At 42.4% G+C, this 18,553-nt stretch overlaps 1 protein-coding gene across 1 annotated transcript in view; it reads left to right on the top strand.

The window, feature by feature from the left end:
- The window catches only part of smarca2 (SWI/SNF related BAF chromatin remodeling complex subunit ATPase 2), a 58,400-nt gene that overhangs the window by 1,056 nt on the left and 38,791 nt on the right, over positions 1 to 18,553 (top strand). The window contains exons 2-15 of the mRNA XM_080895215.1: positions 2,369 to 2,613; positions 3,234 to 3,363; positions 3,651 to 4,034; positions 4,449 to 4,550; positions 5,867 to 6,119; positions 7,526 to 7,652; positions 10,150 to 10,323; positions 11,475 to 11,648; positions 12,591 to 12,761; positions 14,003 to 14,053; positions 15,219 to 15,349; positions 17,198 to 17,255; positions 17,418 to 17,515; positions 17,853 to 18,000. Coding sequence (XP_080751341.1) covers positions 2,380 to 2,613; positions 3,234 to 3,363; positions 3,651 to 4,034; positions 4,449 to 4,550; positions 5,867 to 6,119; positions 7,526 to 7,652; positions 10,150 to 10,323; positions 11,475 to 11,648; positions 12,591 to 12,761; positions 14,003 to 14,053; positions 15,219 to 15,349; positions 17,198 to 17,255; positions 17,418 to 17,515; positions 17,853 to 18,000 — 2,235 coding nt within the window. The 5' untranslated portion in view covers positions 2,369 to 2,379. The remainder of the gene's footprint in view (positions 1 to 2,368; positions 2,614 to 3,233; positions 3,364 to 3,650; positions 4,035 to 4,448; positions 4,551 to 5,866; positions 6,120 to 7,525; positions 7,653 to 10,149; positions 10,324 to 11,474; positions 11,649 to 12,590; positions 12,762 to 14,002; positions 14,054 to 15,218; positions 15,350 to 17,197; positions 17,256 to 17,417; positions 17,516 to 17,852; positions 18,001 to 18,553) is intronic.

Genomic DNA, 18,553 nt, shown 5'->3' with positions numbered 1-18,553 from the left:
CCGGTTTAAACATTTGAACCAATGCATTTTGTTTTTACCCCCCCCACACACACAACACGAATTATTTTCCGTATAATGAATAGAATTGGGGATACGGACATGTCAAACATCAGCAACAAGTCTGATTTGAATGGATTATTATTTTTTGTGTAGTGCACATGTATAATCATAATCAGCATACTTTATTAATTCCTAGGGAAATTATGTGGGTTACAGTTGCTCCAGTACAGTAACATTAACAAAAAGACTAGACTATGTAACAATACAATATTTTAAGATATAAGAAATAAGGAATAATACACACCCAATCTGCCATAAAATCCTCATAAAGAAATACATTTTTCTGTCTTTAATTTTTCATAAATCATTAATCAACTGGACTTTCTCTCAAAGACACACATACGTCACATATTCAAAGCCTGGGTATTTCAGTTCATATTTGTTCATATTTCATATGTTCTGTTGTGTTTTCAGTGTTGTTGCAGTTTGCATAATAAATGTTCTCATTGATGAATTAGATGTTGTTTCACACACACATCCATACAAATCACTCCTGGGGCTCCCTGGTGGTCACAGGACTCCATAATACAACTGGCAAAAATACAAGAATTTCATGCATTGGTCTACTATGGGGAAATGGTTGAATATGGTGAAGTACAGTAAAAATGTCAAATATCACTGCTTTTCTTCCAAATGAAATGCTAACATTACAGAATGCATGGTTTTATACTGCAATGCAGAGAGATTAAAAAATGTTGTTTCAGTGAAAGTGAATGAGGCCTTTCTGTCCACGAAGGTGTCGAGAAGGATTACCAGGCACTACACAAAAAATACGAGTAATGAAATTAAATCAGTTTGACATGCCCAAGACTCTAATCACCACCAATGTCCTATTCCCATACTATTTATTATATGGAATCATAATCAGGTTTAACTGTTAAACAGGCATTGAATTAACTCAGTGGCTGTTTCCGACATTCTTTGATCACTGATAAACATGATTGACGTTGTTCACAAACAACAGCTAACATATTAAAATCCATTTTCGGATGGTATGTGCCTCATCTTGTTTTCATAGAATTAAAATCACATCAGTCATGTTCTTATTTTCCTCCTCTAGCTGTCTGGTACTAGGGCTGGGCGATATGGCCTAAAATCCATATCGCGGTATAATTTGAAGCACGTGCGGTAACGATATATATCGCGATATATACGTTATACATTTTCTTCTGTATTTTCCACACTATAAGGACTTAAAATCCTTTAATTTTCTCAAAAATCGAGAGTGTTCCTTATGTATGAATTCTGGTTGTGCTTACTGACCTGGAACGGATTTCGGCTGCAGAAATCTGTTAAAAAATGTTTTAGTACAACTTTGGTAAGCCGCACTGCTTGATGGATTGTCAGAGCATTACGGCTGCCGTAGTGAGGAGCTCCGCGGAGTAATCTGAGTCCAAAACTCCGTCTGCTTCAGGTCCCAAAGTCAAACGAACACTGAGAGTTAAAAACGGTCTGAATTCTTTAATCTTTAATAAAATCATCAGCGTTGCTGTTTTATCGGGTGTAACAATTAAGTTTAACATCCAGGCATCCATGAAAACAGAATTTATTAAATTTAACGGAGTTAACAGTTAGCAGGAAGTTAGCTCGCTAGTTTCCACCTAAACATTTCATACCATGTTCTGACAGAGATTTCTGAAACTAATTCAAACGTACAGCTCTGCTGTCACTTCCAACATAAATGAAGACAGGAAACTAAACAGCAGTGATGTTTGCAGGGTTACTGAAGTTGGACTAGCTGGTATATAATGTTGTGCTACGTGATTGCTAGCGACACAGCTATGTTAGCATAACATTAGCACAGTGAAGCTGGAGGATGAACGCCAACTTTTTTTCCCGCTCGATAAAAGTTAACGTGACGGATTCTGGTGGTCAGGGACAAATGCAGTCGCATAGCAGGATGCTGTACACGGGCCAAACTTCAGTCAGGAGAACAACTGAGATTATTCATCCACAATACGAGGTTAGTTATTAATATACTGCAACAACACGGGAACAGAGCAGCTGCGAGAGAATTCAACATTAATGAATCAATGTTACGGAAGTGGAGGAAGCACAGTTTTTGGCTTTCCCCATATTTCAAAAGTGCTTCATCTCTTTGCTATGACTGTCGCCCAGCATAATTTGCAGATGATAATGGTTGTAGCCGCTGCGATGCTTTCGACCAAAACAGGCGCAGCTTGATGACATCATCAACATGCGCTATCGCAATAGAGCGGTATAGTCAAAATCTCTATCGTTGGCCAAATTTATATAGTTTCTATCATATATCGTTTATATCGCCCACCCCTATCTGCTACCTTCACAGGTATTCAGTAGATGTCCGGCCCCTCAGAGACATCAGGTGGTATGTCGCATCCTGGCCCTTCTCCTGGGGCGGGTATGTCCCCAGGGCCCATCTTGGGCCCCAGCCCTGGACCAGATCCCTCACCGAGCTCTGTTCACAGCATGATGGGCCCCAGCCCTGGACCCGGAACACCCAATGCACCTCACGGCATGCAGGGCCAGGGACAAAGTGATTACTCTCAGGACAGCATGTACTCTATGCATAAGGTACAGCGTGCAAACAGTACTACAAACTATGTCGTGATGTCATTAGTGCTAAAGGAAACTGTTAAAGTAGATATTTATATCACTCTGATGGATTCAGTTTTTTAAACCTTTTAGTATGCTCACTAATAAACCGACCAAACTAAAACAAGGAAGGGAGGAAACATTAGGAAGATATGAAATACTTTAATTATCCTTTTATATATCATATAAATATATATTAGCTTAAATGAGGGAATACGACATATCTGTTGTTTGATAAATTGATACAGACATAAATAATAAATGTGAATTTTTGCAGTACTTTTATAATCTTTTTATACTCTTGAGTTCATGCAGTGGAGGGTGGAATAGATTTTTTTGTTATGGTAATTTTTAAAGATTTTGGCAGTTTCGCAGTAGAATTACTGATGTTACTTCTGCTTAGGCAGGCAGTTCATTTTGCTGCTGTAATAATCCCAACTTTGGAACTAATAAAGGCTGTCTTATTTTATCTTATCTTATTAATGTTTATTTTTGATATGATTAGAACCATCAGTGTCCTAAATTCAATCTTAAACTGGCAGGACAGTGTGTTTTTGCAGTTAACTTGTGTAGATCTGAAACATATTTTGCGTTTTCAGCCCATGGAGGGGATGAATGACAAGTCAATGGCAGAGGCAATGCACTTTGGTCACATGAAAGGTGTGGGGATGAGGTCTCTCCACAGTGGCATGGGACCTCCACAGAGTCCTATGGACCAGCACAGCCAAGGTTTGAAACCCAAGTCCTTCAGCTCTCTAAGCAGCCTGGTTTATTAACTTAACCTCATCATCCACTTGTGGTGTTAATGTTTCTCAGACATCTTCTAAATATAAGAGTTAATATTAAACAAGGAGGAAGCAGCAAGGAAATAAACAACCCAGCTGTGTATTTTCCTCTTTCTAGTGTGTTAATGATTAAATAACCTCTAAGACTCATTGGCTTTTGCTCTGATCCCGAGGTTGTGACCCAATTCTTCAAGGCTTTGATGTGTGAAACCTCCTTTCTGTCCACTTAAGGGTACATGTCTCCCCACCCATCCCCAATGGGAGTCCATGAGCACGCTTCAAGTCCCATGTCAGGAGGCGGAGGTGGACCTACACCACCACATATGCCCCCTTCCCAGTCAGGCCCTATGATGTCAATGGATCCCCAAGGAGGCATGCCCAACATGGGCCAGCAGGTGAGGGGGTCATCTGCTTTTAGTCCAGTACAGCTGCAGCAGCTCAGAGCTCAGATTCTGGCCTACAAGATTCTGGGTCGTGGGCAGCCGCTACCGGAAAACCTTCAGCTGGCTGTTCAAGGTAAAAGGAGCCTACCCACAATGCAACAGCAGCAGCAGCAACCACAACAACAGCCGCAGCCACAGGCACCAAGTGCCAGTCCTTACAACAGGCCTCCAGGTACGATACAGATTTATGTTGGTACAAATATTTTGTGAGTTTCTTTGTTGTGAAAGTCTTTGAACATTAACAAGTAAAGATAAAGAAGAATTATGATTTTGTTTTTGGTTCTTTGTTGTACCTTAATGTGAGACTGTAGTGTAGAAAGATGCCTCAGTCAAAATATAAACTGATCTAATTACATAGTTTAGTTTTGGGTTTACGTTGCTGTCAATAAATTGAGTAAAAAGCTTGAAATTGTCACTGAGCCCAGATTGAAACATTCATATTGAACCTGTTTTGTCTGACAGAGAACAGAGATTTGTGTGATTAATGGTGTAATGACAGAAAAGAGGCGTGAAATAATTTTCCTTTACAGTTTCAAATTGTAACGGACAAATTGTTGAACTATGAAATCTGTTATTGTGTTGAAAGGTATGCCAATGGCACCTATGGGGGGTCCCCAGTCGAGTCCCTGCCCAGCCCCGGCCATGCAAGTACTCAATCAAAGCACAGGACCCAAGCCTTGGGCCGATGGTAAGTTTGGCAGGTGTATGTGGTAAACATGGGCTCTGTGGCTGGACCGATAACACAGGAATCTGCATGTGGCTTCACAGTCAGTCCCACTTTTCATTCCGCCCAGTCTAATCCAACATGCAGTGCCCAACAGATCTTTCTGTCAAATGGCTTAAAGCAGAGAGATCCCCAAGCATTTACTAAAACTTCAGTTCAGCAGGTAAAGGTGAAGAGAATAATGGTGCAGTAGTAATATGACAGAAAGTATGACAAGAAGATGAAATATTTAGAATGAATAGTAAAACAGTCATAAATTAAAAACAGATACAGAACAAGAAAATCTCAACTTCCACTGTGGTCGATTTAAAATTGAACAAATAGAAAAATGAATCTGTCAGAAGCTCAGGGAGATCTTTCTGACAGCTAATTGCTCCCAGGTGAGGACACTGTTTCCTCTGTCATGAGCTCTGGCGTTGTGTTGGTCAGTTAACCGTGTATGAGGAACGGAAAAATTGACCTCCTGAAGCCAAAGGGGGAAAAATCCATAAGATGTGTGTAAGTGCCAGGTTGTCTGTAAACACACAGGTGCATTTACTGAATTGAGAAAACCCTGGTTGATGTGCGTGTGTTCATAACTTCCCATGTGATAATTTGGTATTTTTGAATAATTCCCAGTGCAGACATTTTTACAGACGGTATTTTTACCTAACGTATCCAGTTCGTCCCTTTGGGGTCATCACAGTGGATCCATCTCACCCTCTGCACCGTCTTCTCTCACACCAATGATCTGTTCATCCTCTCTAACTACATCTGTAAACTTTCTCTTTGGCCTGAAAACTTTCTTGTGTCTTTATAATTCTTTGTGCAGCGTATTTCCTCTCTCTCGTCTGTAGATGTTCAGACCATGTCCTCTCCAAAGATCCAAGCTGAGCTGTCCCTCTGATGTGCTCATTTCTAAATTACTTCCACCCCCATCTTTGTCTTTTATGTTAGTGTCTCCAAACCATCATAGCAGGCCACTCACATCTTGTAAACCTTCCTTTTCACTCTTGCCGCTGTCCTTCCGTCACCGATCACCCTTGACACTCGTCTCCACCCTGCTTCACTCTTCTCTTCACCTCTATTGTCCACTGTCAGTTGCTTTGAATGGTTGCCCCCAGGTATTTAAGCTCATTAAGCATAAAAAAACTCATGCAGCTTGTTGTGGTTAAAACCAAACTGAAAAAAACGAAACAATACTGACACGTTAAATTTTTAAAAACCTTTTGGTACTGAAGGAATTTGAGATTTTGGTTATGTGGGACTGGATGCAATAACCAGAAGTCTTTGCTCTCCAGGTCAGTGTGCTGAAAATCAAACCATTGCACAGAAGCAGCTCACTCCTGTTGCTAGTGGTCGCCCCTCTCCTGCACCACCTCAGGCCTCTGCTGTGCCAGCTGGGCCCATGCCGGGCAGTTCGGGGACCCCTCAGCCTCCTGGGCAGCAGGGGTCCGTAATGCTCCCGATACAGCACAAGCAGAACCGCATCACACCTATCCAGAAGCCCCAGGGCTTGGACCCAGTGGGAATCCTGCAGGAGAGAGAATACAGGTAGACACATTCACGTATTCATCAGTGGTCTCACAATAGTGCAAAAACTTCACATCTACACAACTCATCACAATAAAGAATGAAACTGCCTGCATGAAATCAGTGGTAAAGGAAGTTTGAAGATGAATTTATGTGTCGAGGTCAAACTGCTGCACATAACAAACTGCATTGCTCTGCATATGTGACATTACATGTTTTTCACTTGAAACGAGTTTAAGTCACATATCCAAACATTGACTGTGACACGAAGACTTGCGAGCAGAGTCTGCGAGCGTTTGACGAGGGTTAAGGTTACAAGCTTTACCCGTATGAATATGATAACGTGAGAAACACTTTGTGGTGGAGCCCCTATGGCCTTTCTTAAAGGTGCCTCGCATGCTCAATCACAACTCACTGTTATCCCCGCAGGCTGCGTATTTTTCTAAAAACAAAGATTGCCGAAGGAGACGTCGGGAAGCCTCCACAGACCTTAATCTTGTTTTGGCCCTAAGGCTTGTTTTTCTCTCCATAAATTTGATGTTGTTTTGATGATCTCTTCTTCATGTTGTCTTGACCGAGCTGCATTGGTTTAGACATGATTAGAGAGAGACTTGTCCTCAGTCCACCTTGTTTGTCCAGTGAATACATTGTGAAATACTGTGCCTCTCACAGTGTTGTGGAACAGCACTGCATTATTGTCAGTGTTATGTAGTAATAAATATACTCCTGAGGCTGTTGAATAATCAAAACAACTTTAGATCTTATTGATTTAATGCAGTTTCCCCTCAGAAAGCTACCTGATGATACTACTAAATAAGTAAAGCTCACAGTGTAGCTGCACCATGGATGTGTGAAGAGGACCAGAACTCGTACTGCGGGCAACAGACCACCCAGAGATATAGGGGAAAAAACTTTCAGTAAGACTACACAAAACCTGCAGGTTTTATGGTTTAGTTGGACCCAGAGTGTCATCATCTGTGTTAACATGCACCAAAGAAGCTAAAGAAGCACTTGGAAACTAGACTTTAAGCCTGAAAGATACTTATTCAGCAAACACTCAGTATGCACCTGAGGCAATGAGACCATGTGTTGATGGAGGCTCTAATGAAGGTAACTGCAAAACAAAGCATACGTCAAAAAAGTAAGTGCCATGCTAGATTCAGATGTTGCAGATTGCTGTGAAAAGTGCAATCTGCATCCAAATCCCATCTAAATAGTGTGATAACATGAATCACATTCTATGGCCTTAACAGCTGACAGGTCTCATGGCAAATGGATATAATAATAATAATGGATATATCACCATCGTCCAAATTTCCAGTGATGTAAATACCTGACAGCATGTGGTGGCCAAATGCCTCAATAAAACACTGTATGTGTGTCCAGTGTCCTGCAGTTTAACCAAATGTCTCCGTAATGTCTCTCAGACTGCAGGCTCGGATTGCGCATCGAATCCAGGAACTGGAAAGTCTGCCAGGCTCGCTGCCTCCGGACCTCAGGACTAAAGCCACAGTGGAGCTCAAGGCTCTGCGTCTGCTCAACTTCCAGCGTCAGGTACGCGGCAGCTGCAGCGTTTCATGTTTCACGTGACTGCATCAATGTAAATGCATAACTGCAGCAGCTCGTAGTCGAATGGAAAGAGCTCACTTTTGTTATCACTGGAAGTTCATCGGATCACCTGCCGTGTGAGTGTGTGCGGCGCTTTTATCGATAAATCCACTCTGGGCTGGCTTGCTGCTCAGGTATTCTTAGAACGGAGATGCCATTTCCACTGATTTATGTTAAAGGTACATGTACATACAGAGTTTGGACTTCTTGCTCTCAGTCAACAAAATACATTCATCCACCTAAAAATATGATTATTAATTTGTTTTCTTTAGGCTGGCTTTTATTGTTGTTTTGGTTTATCGACACTTTCAGAATTCTTAATTTCTCTTATGCAGTCGTGCTTTCCCATATGGAAAAGATGTATATAAATCTATAAATACAGGGCTCTAGACTAACTTTTTGCCATGGTTGCACTGGTGCGCCTAAAAATAAAATTTAGGCGCACCAGCACAAAATTTAGGCGTACAAGCACAAAAGTTAGGCGTACCCAAATTTTTAAACTGCATTACTTAACACCGCAGTTTTACATGTTCACGTTTTTTTTGATTTGTAAATGATTAACTAACAACCTTTCAAAATGATTAACTTGACACCCCCTTTGCTGCCCAAATTAACAGCAGCTCCATCAGCCCCCATAGCAATGATTTTATCCAACCAGTTACTGCACTGGTCCCCAAGAGCAGCAAATGCTTTCTTTGAGGCAGCATAAATTCCTAAACAAATTAAAAAAAAATACCATTTACTTATCAGATCAAGAGTTTACAATGCAGTCTTTTTCAGTTTGAGTTTCTATATTCATGTATTATTGCTATGTTTAATTTTCAATGATAAGAACATGCTAGATATGGTTAATTCAGTAACACGACGTAATATTATTAATCATATACATAGGCTACGTGACATGACATGGCTTACCTTTGGCATGGGCATGCTGGACCTCAATGTGTCCAATCAGTATATTCGCTGGTCTTCCTTTTTGCAAGATACGAGCGTACACAATGACACATTCTTTTGTGGCGATGTCTGTGTCTCCATCGATCAGGAAGGCCATGTATGTACTGTTCGCAATTTCCACTGACGTCTTTTTTTTCAGTGTGTCAGCGATTACGCCTATAAACTGGGCGCACGCAACATCATTGCTGTATGTGGGGTTTATGTCCAAGCCATTTTTCCTGTGAAGAGTTATTTCTGACTTGAACTTAGTAAACGGAACTTCTTCTTTTGCAATATTGTAGGCGATGTTAAACTTAATGATCATCTCGGCCTCCTCCGATGACCTGTTTACTCCTGCCTGCCGCTGAAAGGCAGTGGGGAGCGGGGACATTTTGGCAGAGCATTTATCGCGGCATATAATGTGTCTTCTCGATGCTGTATGCTTTTTCAGCGTTTCAATTCGAAACGTATTAGCACCAGTGACAAATGCTGTGTTGCCGGCCATGGTCTTTCCACACTCGCGACAATAAATGCAGTGCATCATATTGTCAGCTTGGCTGTATCTTAGCCAGGGAAACTGGTCAAGCCACTCGATTCGAAATCTATACATTTTCTCACTTTTACTTTCAGTGGACTCCGGCTGGGAGTCGATCGTATGTGGCTCATTTTCTGATGCCGTCTCCGGACCAGTGTTTGACAAAAACGGAGAGGTTGATGGCTCCGTGTCAGAGCGCTGGCTCAGAATTTTGGACTGATCAGGCCTTAACTTAACGAAAAAGTTATCAATTGTTCTTTTCATATTTTCTCAATACCAACTTCATACACTTCTGACCTGGGCTACTCACCCTTCGCTATCTGCCCGCACTTTCAAACGTAAACACAAGTAGGTCTGCAGGAATATCTGGACCACGGCCAATCACAGAGGTCCCCGCCTCTGAGTATCTCTGATTGGTTTAGAACACGACATGGGCATAATGTGTGCCTGTTGTTGAACACACGGAGACTTTCAGGGTTGCTGAAACCTTTTTTCCGAGAAAATACTTGGTTGCACCGGTGCAACCAAGTATTTTTTATTAGTCGCACCATGGAGAAATTTGGTCGCATTTGCGACCAAATTGGTCGCACTCTAGAGCCCTGAAATATATAAACAGATATAAGATCCCTTGAAAAATTATATAATGAAACTTGTATGTTTTGGATACTTACTAAAACAATATATGAAAGTAATGAGAAAGTGGCCACTTTCATGAGTAAATCATATATGTTTTTACTATTTCTTTTCCATATGGGTTGTAATGAAGTGGACCAACCCTGTTTTTAAAGGAAGCTCATTCAATCATGCAAACGTTTAATTAGAAGTCAAATTGTTCATTTTAAGCCCTTTGATAATACAATAGTGCCTCAAGCTGCAGCTTAGCACTATTTTCAACTCATACTCAATTTGTACTTTAGAGATACAGGTGAGATTAGATCACTTTAGAGTTTGATAACCCGTTGATGAATATCCCAGCTGAGGCAGGACGTCGTGGCCTGTATGAGACGAGACACGACCCTGGAGACGGCCCTCAACTCGAAGGCTTACCGGCGCAGCAAGCGGCAGACGCTGAGGGAGGCACGCATGACCGAGAAGCTGGAGAAGCAGCAGAAGCTCGAGCAGGAAAAGAAGCGCAGGCAGAAACATCAGGTGAGTCACACCAGAGTCCATGTAACAACCCACAGCACTTATTATATCATTCATCTTATTGTTGTTCTTGTAAAAACTGCAGTGCCATGGAAATCATTAAAAGTAGTGGTGCAACGGATCAAAAATCTCACGGTTCGGATCGGATCAATTTTCAGATCAGCAAAAAAAGAAAAAAGACAAAAATTGAACATTTACTTGAAGTATTTTTTGCCTGTTAAAAACATTCATCTCTAATAGTAATATTAAAAAATAAATTATGGTTCAATATAGGGCAGTACAGGGCTTTGTATCTACCACTCAATTCAATTCAATTTTATTTATAAAGCACCAAATCACAACAACAGTCGCCTCAAGGCGCTTTATATTGTAAGGTAGACCCTACAATAATACATACCGCTCACTACATCGCACTCCGCTGTGATATAATGAGCGGTCACGGTCACGTAGCTTTCCGTTGACCTGCAGCTCCACCCATTTTTAGTTGGGCAACAGAAGATGCCTGGGACAGCTCAGCCATAACTTTAATCTTTTCCTGCTCATACATGCCTGGAACGATCTTGTCACTAAAGTGGACGCGCAACGGGATATCATAGCGTGGCTCAAGCATGTTCATCGTAGTTTAAACCCCTTGTTTTGCACAACAGAATACGGCGTCCCGTCTGCAGCTAAACACCCCAGTAGCTTCTGTAATAGCTTTAGCCCGGTCAGACTGGGCAGCAAAGGGCTGCTTAAATACTGCAAACTCCTCTGCTCCTCCACTTGGACCGCTAGCACTGACCATAGCTATCGCTTGACAGACTGACCACGCGCACCATACACATACTTTTTTTCCTTCTTTTTCGGATCACGTGCGTGCCGAACCGTGGAGTGGGATCGGTTCGGATTACGGATCAACCGTGATTCGCTGCACCACTAATAAAAAGTATTCATGACAATTTTTGGTTAAAAAAACAAAACGCTACCGTCTCATTTCCTGCAGTCAAAACAAATGCAACAAAAGCAATCAGAAAACTGTCAACAGTGCGACAGCATCCAGCAGGTCCTCTGTGTGAAAGCAGGTGACAGGCTGACAGGAAGGAAAACTCATGTGGCGTCAGGGTTGTGTCTGCAGTGACGGGAACAGAAACAAAAACTTGTGACTTGTTTTTCAGGAATATCTCAACAGCATCCTTCAACATGCCAAGGACTTCAAAGAGTATCACCGCTCTGTGTCCGGTAAGATGCAGAAGCTCACCAGAGCCATCGCCACCTGGCACACCAACACGGAGCGTGAGCAGAAGAAGGAGACGGAGAGAATCGAGAAGGAGAGGATGAGGAGACTCATGGTGAGGAGCGCCAAACCAAGATGAATCTTTTTGGAAGTCATGTGTTTTCATAAATGCTCAAACTAAAAGTTACGGATATACATGCTGATTATTCACTATAGTGGCTACAAGCATATCACAGCTTACAGTAAACATGTTTGCTGCCAGCAAATAAAGGATCTGGGCCTTCCTACAGCCTGCTGAGCTTGGACCAGCCTGCTGGTGCTGTTCTTATGATGCCAGTTGTTGTCACTGAGCTCAGTGTTGGCTTGACACACTTAGACATCTGTCTAAATGTTGCTCTCTGCATCTGTATAAGAAATGCCCCCAAATGCACAAAGCAGACCAAAACTGAACCTTTCAGAATTAGTATTTAATGTGGGTGATGGTCTCAGTGAGAAGCAGGATTAGACTGTCCACTCGTTTTCCGCTGTTCTCATTCTTCTCTGGTGTCTGATTATATTCCGACTCATTAAATCAGAGCTGGAGTTTGTCAGCTAAATAATAGCACACGATACAAACGTCCACAGTGTCGTGCTGCGGCTCTGCGTTCCTGTTTCGCACTTCTCAGCCCCCCACTCAGCTGCCAGCGCTGTTAGTGCTGCTGAGGCCTCATTACACGCATGACTGAAGAGAAGGGAAACTGTAGAAGTGTCTTATGATACAGACAGAGGAGGACTTTGTGACAGAGACAGTTCACAGATAAGGTCGCTGGTGTGCAAATACACAGTTTAGCCATTTAAAAGTCTGTCTATTAGTTTTTTAAAAATTATTGTTAGCATGTTTTGTAAAGGATCCATTTGTAATCATAATAATAATTAAAGATCCTAAAGGTTAAACTGGCAACTATATGAGTGCAGTGGAGTTAATTTATAATTCCGTCCTGTTATTGTAATGGATCATTTACACTTTACCGTTACAGCAGCTCTCGTCTTTAATTTGATGTCACTTTGGCTCATCCAGGCAGAAGACGAGGAAGGGTACCGAAAACTAATCGATCAAAAGAAAGACAAGCGTCTGGCCTACTTGCTGCAGCAGACGGATGAATATGTGGCCAACCTCACCACCCTGGTGTATGAACACAAAGCTGCTCAAGCTGCCAAGGAGAAGAAGAGGAGACGGAAGAGAAAGAAGGTAGGAGGACGAAGGTCAAGTGTGTGCTCTGTGCAGCACTCAGCTTCAAGCAAACATAAACACAATAAAGTGGCTGCTGCTGTTTATCCTTATGTGTAGGATATGTGGCCTGCAGTGTCATATTCAGTTCAGGGCAGTTTGTTTGCTCTTCTCTCAGTGTTCTCAAATGCTCCTGAGTAAATGACTTCACTACAACTACACTCACTGGCCACTTTGTTAAGTGCACCAGTTCAACGGTGCATTAATGCTCATGTTGCAGCGACTCGGTGTGTGCGGCCACGTAGGCCAAGACAACCTGCTGACGTTCAAACCGAGAATTAGCTCAGGGTCAAGGACAAACGGGGATTTAAGTGCCGTTGAATGTGGCGTGGTGGTTGGTATTTCTGAAATGGTCTGGAAAAGAGAAAATATCCGGTGAGCAGCAGTTCTCTGGGTGAATGCCTTGTCGATGTCAGAGGTGAATGGCCTGACTGCTTCAGGCTGATAGGACAGAAACAGTAAGACAAGTAACCACTCACTGCATACAAGGCATGCAGAAGAGCATCTCTGTGTGGGCGACAAACCTCCAAAGCAGCACAAGACCACTGGTGTAAGCTAAGAACAGGAAGCTGAGGCTCACAGGGTCGACAACAACAGGCTGGATAAATGTTACCTGGCCCGATGATTTTTGATTTCTGCTCTGATATTCAGACTGTAGGGTCAGAATTTGGAGTAAACACATCCTGCCGTGTATCAGCGAGTCAGGCTCCAAGTACCAACAGGATATTGTTTAACAAAAACACCCCAGCTATTGTGGCTGACCTCGTCCATCCCTTTGTGATAATGGTGTACCCGTCTTCTGAATCTGCTTCCAGCAGGATAACATGTCACAGAGCTGCCTTACAGTAGTTTCTTGAACATGAAGAGTTCACTTTATTTAGTGGTTCTTCACAGTAACCAGCGTCATGGATGTGCAGCAGCTCTGTGATGCTGTCGCACACAGTATGGACCAAACTCTGTGAGGACTGTTTCCAGCTCCTTGTTGAATTAAGCAGTTCAGACGGTAAAAAGGATCCATCCTGGTCCTAGCAATGTGTACCTAATAAAGTGTCATGTGAGTGTACAACAGGAACACAAAGAGCACCTCAGATTTCCCATTCCCTCTAACCTATTATTATTATTATCAGTGTTTTTCCAGCTTTGATATGAGTCAGTGTTTTGAAGAAAATGCCATCTGATTGGTTGATGTGTTATTTATGTAGAAGGTGGATGGCGATGGTGAAGGCACTAGCGCAATTGGACCCGATGGAGAGGTGAGTGACTGTTCATGTTAAATGTAAAAAGTGTTTTGTAATTTGATCTGCAGCTAACTTTGAGTTTACTGAACGCTACCTCATTGTTAGCACGATTCACACTCTGCAGCTTACCTGCTCAGGACTGCAGACAGAGTCGGTGCTGAGATGTGACAGCAGTGGACATTTTTTGTGGAGACTAAAAGTGGCAATAAAATCACACGAGTCCTGCACTTATGTTCAACAGGTGGACACAAACATGAATGAGTGACAGTCGTACTGATGGATGTGTAAATAATCAGCTGTTAAAAATCAAGCACTTCTGTTTCAAAGACTTTTTCAGGGTTCACGTCCCCCCGATGTCGACAGATGTTCGCTCTTTGTCCTCTGAATGTGTTTAACTTTCAAAATTAGTAACGCTGATAATTATCCCTCTCATGCATTTGCTGAGTCTTTTATTGTGACTGCTACAAAATCCAACCTACTCTGACAGAAAAAAGAACCAAATAAGGAGGCGAACAAACAAACAGTAATTATCCATTGAGAGGCAGACTGCACCCTGGGCGATTGTGCAACAGAGGCATGTTGTAAACAGTCCTCCGAAAGCAAAAAGACGTCTGTGCTGTTTGTTTGTTTGCAGTCGTAACTTTCCACACTTTTTAATCATGTTCCTCTGTGTGCTCCAGAAGCTCAGGCTGAACTTTGATGGCAGGTTTGGTGAAGCTCTCATTGATGTTGTTTACCTCTAAAGGCAACTTTGGAGGTCTGAAAGTTTGGTTCATGTTGGGATTTATTAGTCTCATTTTTTCCGGTGAAAATAATTTATAAAATAATAAACAAAAGCTTTTGAATTGTCTGTAAAATTTTATGTTTTATAGCTCTTGTTTAATTGGGGTTATGGAACTAATGAAAAGTGTTTTACGTTCATGATATGCAGTCATAAAAGCAGCAGAAGCTCAGGTTACATCAGCGGTGGCTGATGAAAGTGAAGCTTTGTGGTTTATGGTTCTCGTTTCTAAATGGATTTGAAGATCTATATCATACTTTGATCAATATCAAAGTCCGCCGCTCATCTTAAAAACTTAACAGCTCATATCTTTTCAAAAGAAAGTTAAAAGACTAAAGTTTGAAGATGAGTTCAGATTTGTTTATGCATGCTGCTTCTTGTGTTTCCTCTGTCCTGTAGCCCATGGATGAAAGCAGCCAGATGAGTGAGCTGCCTGTCAAAGTGATTCAGACTGAGACCGGGAAAGTTTTGCAGGGAACCGAGGCCCCAAAATCCAGCCAGCTGGAGGCTTGGCTCGAGATGAACCCCGGGTGAGTTGCACAGCACTGTTGTCGGCTTCTGATCTCTTTGAAACGAAACCGTTGGACACTCCAAGATTCTGCTGGTGGCAGTCTTTGTGTGTTCGGCCACGGTGGCTCGTAATGCTCACACAGACTGCATTTTGTAACGCCAAGAACAAAACTTACCAAAATCAATTCCAAGAAAATTCTTTCAAGTCTAGAATTAAGCATTGCTATGCACATCAAGGTTTGTGAACGCGATGACTCGAGAACGAAGCAACATAGGAATTTCAGACAGATGCCAAATCTCAGATAAGCTTGGATCTTAGTGACCTTGGCCTCGAGGTCAGAGGTCGAGTTTCCTGAAAACCTGGCGTGTCTAATAACTTGAGAAGGAAGTCACCTCGGATTTTGACGTTGATACCAGTCTTGGCATCCTCGATAGAATTCATGCATTTTTATGTAGCTGGTTTCTCAGTGGAGCAATATGTAGCTGTTCCACCTGACACTGTGGTCCATGAAAACACATCAAACTACACTCGCTGTGTTCCCTCACAGGTCACAGCACACAGAGTCCACGGCTGTATCCCAATTCAGGGTCTGCAGCCTTAACGGTCCACAGGGGCCGCGCACTCAAAGACCGCTAAGGCCGGAAGTGCGAGGCTTGTGAGATGGGACGGTCTAGCCTCCGTCGCGCTGCCCAGGTTGCCTAGCAACCATGATACTAACAGCTGGAAACGTGTCATACAGCTGTGTTTGACAGAAATGAAGGGGAACATATTTTGTTCATTTGTTTGTTTCTACATGAGCTTTGATCATTCTCTGTGAGATTAAGCTCAGCTATTGAACGGCGTATTTTTTAAAGTAAAGGCTTTAAAACCAAATTAGTACAAACGTCACTAATGTCACATGACTTTGCCGACATGTGGCCAACAGGAATGTTTTCATGTTCTTCGTTATTAAACATTTGCACATAAATAAGTGACATGATATTCAATACTTACTTAAAGTTTACTCTTCGGGCGCCCCTCATCCGCCGTTTTTTTCTGCAAAATTATCCACACCCACCGCCGCGCTATGCATTCTGGGATATGTTGGGCCACGAAGTCTACACCGCCACAGCCTTAAAATTCAGGGAAATGAAGGACGCATTTGAGGACCGCATTTCGAGCAGCCTTCGAATTGGGACAACCTTCGTCGCGTCGCTGTGACGTAATCGGCCTTAAAATGCGGCCTTTAAGGCTGCAGACCCTGGATTGGGATACAGCCCCTGTTATCACTAAAGCACCCGTCGTTTTCTCCGTAGCACCTCCAGGATTGCAGGTGTCGCTCTGTGCAGCAGAACCGTGAGCACGATCAGGTGGAAAAGATTCGTCATTGCCAAGAACACCAAGAGAAGAAAATCCAGTTTGACTTTACACAACTTTAAAACAAAAAGCAGCAGTTTCATCTTCAGTGAAATTATACTGAGCCAGAAAAATCGTTAAAATTAAAAAACACAAAAGAGCATGAGCTGCTGCAACAGGCAGACAGTTAACAAGGCAGAAAAAATACTGAAATAATAACATTAGCTAAAATGTTTTAGATTTTTAAATAATATTTAATAAAACTAGGAAACGTTGAAATTCTCCTTCCACACTCTGATGATATTGATAGTCTGAATATCAATATCCCTGAATCAGCGCATCTCTTTCATAGTTAAACATGTTTATAGTGTGAAACTTTTACTCGCTCTGTTTATTTATTTATAAACTCTCTTCACTATCTGGAGAGTTGTTGCTTGTTAGATAAATTCTGCTGAAGCTCGTCATTATGTTTCTGTGACGGGCACAGATGTTTTAATGAGGCTTTGTTTTTCTGTTGCTTCTTTTGAAACAGGTATGAAGTGGCCCCGCGGTCAGACAGCGAGGAGAGCGGCTCAGAGTTTGAAGAGGAGGTAGAGGATTTTCTCATTAATAAACTTTATATTGCACAAGATCCACCAGGGGGCGCTGTACACTTTATTATCCACATCAAAGTTGCTTCTTTGTTCCACCTGTGCTGCTGTTATTTTATTAAGCACGCTCACAGTCATGTGTTATCAACTTTACCTTATAAGGAGGAAGATGAGGCGTCCAAAGGAGAGACAGAGGAGAAGAAGATAATCGATCCCAATGGAGATGGAGCCACTGAGGGTGCTGCCAAGAACATCATCGAGTATTGTATTTCCTTCTGTTATCTCCCATTTACTCGCCATGTGTTGCATCGGCTAGAAAGAAGCGTTCAGTTCACATATGCTGGAAGTTGAGGGTGTAGATTGTTTTTTAACAAACCTGATTTTCCCTGCAGGAGCCTCACAAATAAGCAAATAAACAAACCTCTGGCTGTCTTTGTATTGGATTTGGATTTCCAGAGGAGCTCAGACAGTTATTAGTCTGAGCTCCCGGGGTCAGGCCTCAGTTAGGCGCCATTAAATTAAATTTGTAAGCTGGTTTAGTTTGAGTTAGAATACTTTCAAATGCTCTCTGTCTCAAATGATCAAACACACATGCAGGTCAGCCAAGCAGGATGTGGATGATGAGTACAGTGTTCCTACTGGCCAAACCAGCTCCCAGTCTTACTACGGCGTGGCCCACGCTGTCATTGAGAGGGTGGAGAAGCAGTCGTCACTGTTGATCAATGGGATGCTCAAACAGTACCAGGTACACACACACGTATACATGTCTGCTTTTGTAGAAGCTGTCTACTCCTCCCTGTGCCTGAATCTACCAGAGGTCTCTTCCTGTTAACAGGGAGTTCCTTTTTCCACCATTGCCAGGTGCTCCTCGCAGGGCATCAGTGGATTGTTGAGTTTTTCACCCTAATATTGTATCTTTGAGGGAACTTTTTGGTCCACGAAATCCAACAACATGACAAGAATTTAATAAATGAGTCAAGCAAGTCTACATTGGTCACATTTGCGAATAGATCGAGGGAACATATAGAAACACTTGTTGTGAAGCTTCTGCTTTTTTCCAGCTTTGTGCCAAACAGTGTGTCAGATGTGTCCTTTATCCTAGGCTGGTCTAAAACGTCGTTCTTGCCTTTAACTGGTTCGACCTCATTTGTAAGCGCTACGCTGGAACTTTGGCGTGACTGAGCAGGGCCTCCTAACTGTTCTTGGACAGCTTGTCCTGATTCTGGCTGAACAGTGTGGCCCAGTGCTGCCACCAGTAGACACGTCTAATTTGTCTTGAATGCCCTGTGAGGACTTGA

This window comes from Rhamphochromis sp. 'chilingali' (genome assembly GCF_963969265.1).
Source record: "Rhamphochromis sp. 'chilingali' genome assembly, chromosome: 10".
Classification (NCBI taxonomy): domain Eukaryota; kingdom Metazoa; phylum Chordata; class Actinopteri; order Cichliformes; family Cichlidae; genus Rhamphochromis; species Rhamphochromis sp. 'chilingali'.
The sequence above is the reverse complement of the archived record's forward strand: the minus strand, read 5'-3'. Positions and strand labels throughout refer to the sequence as shown.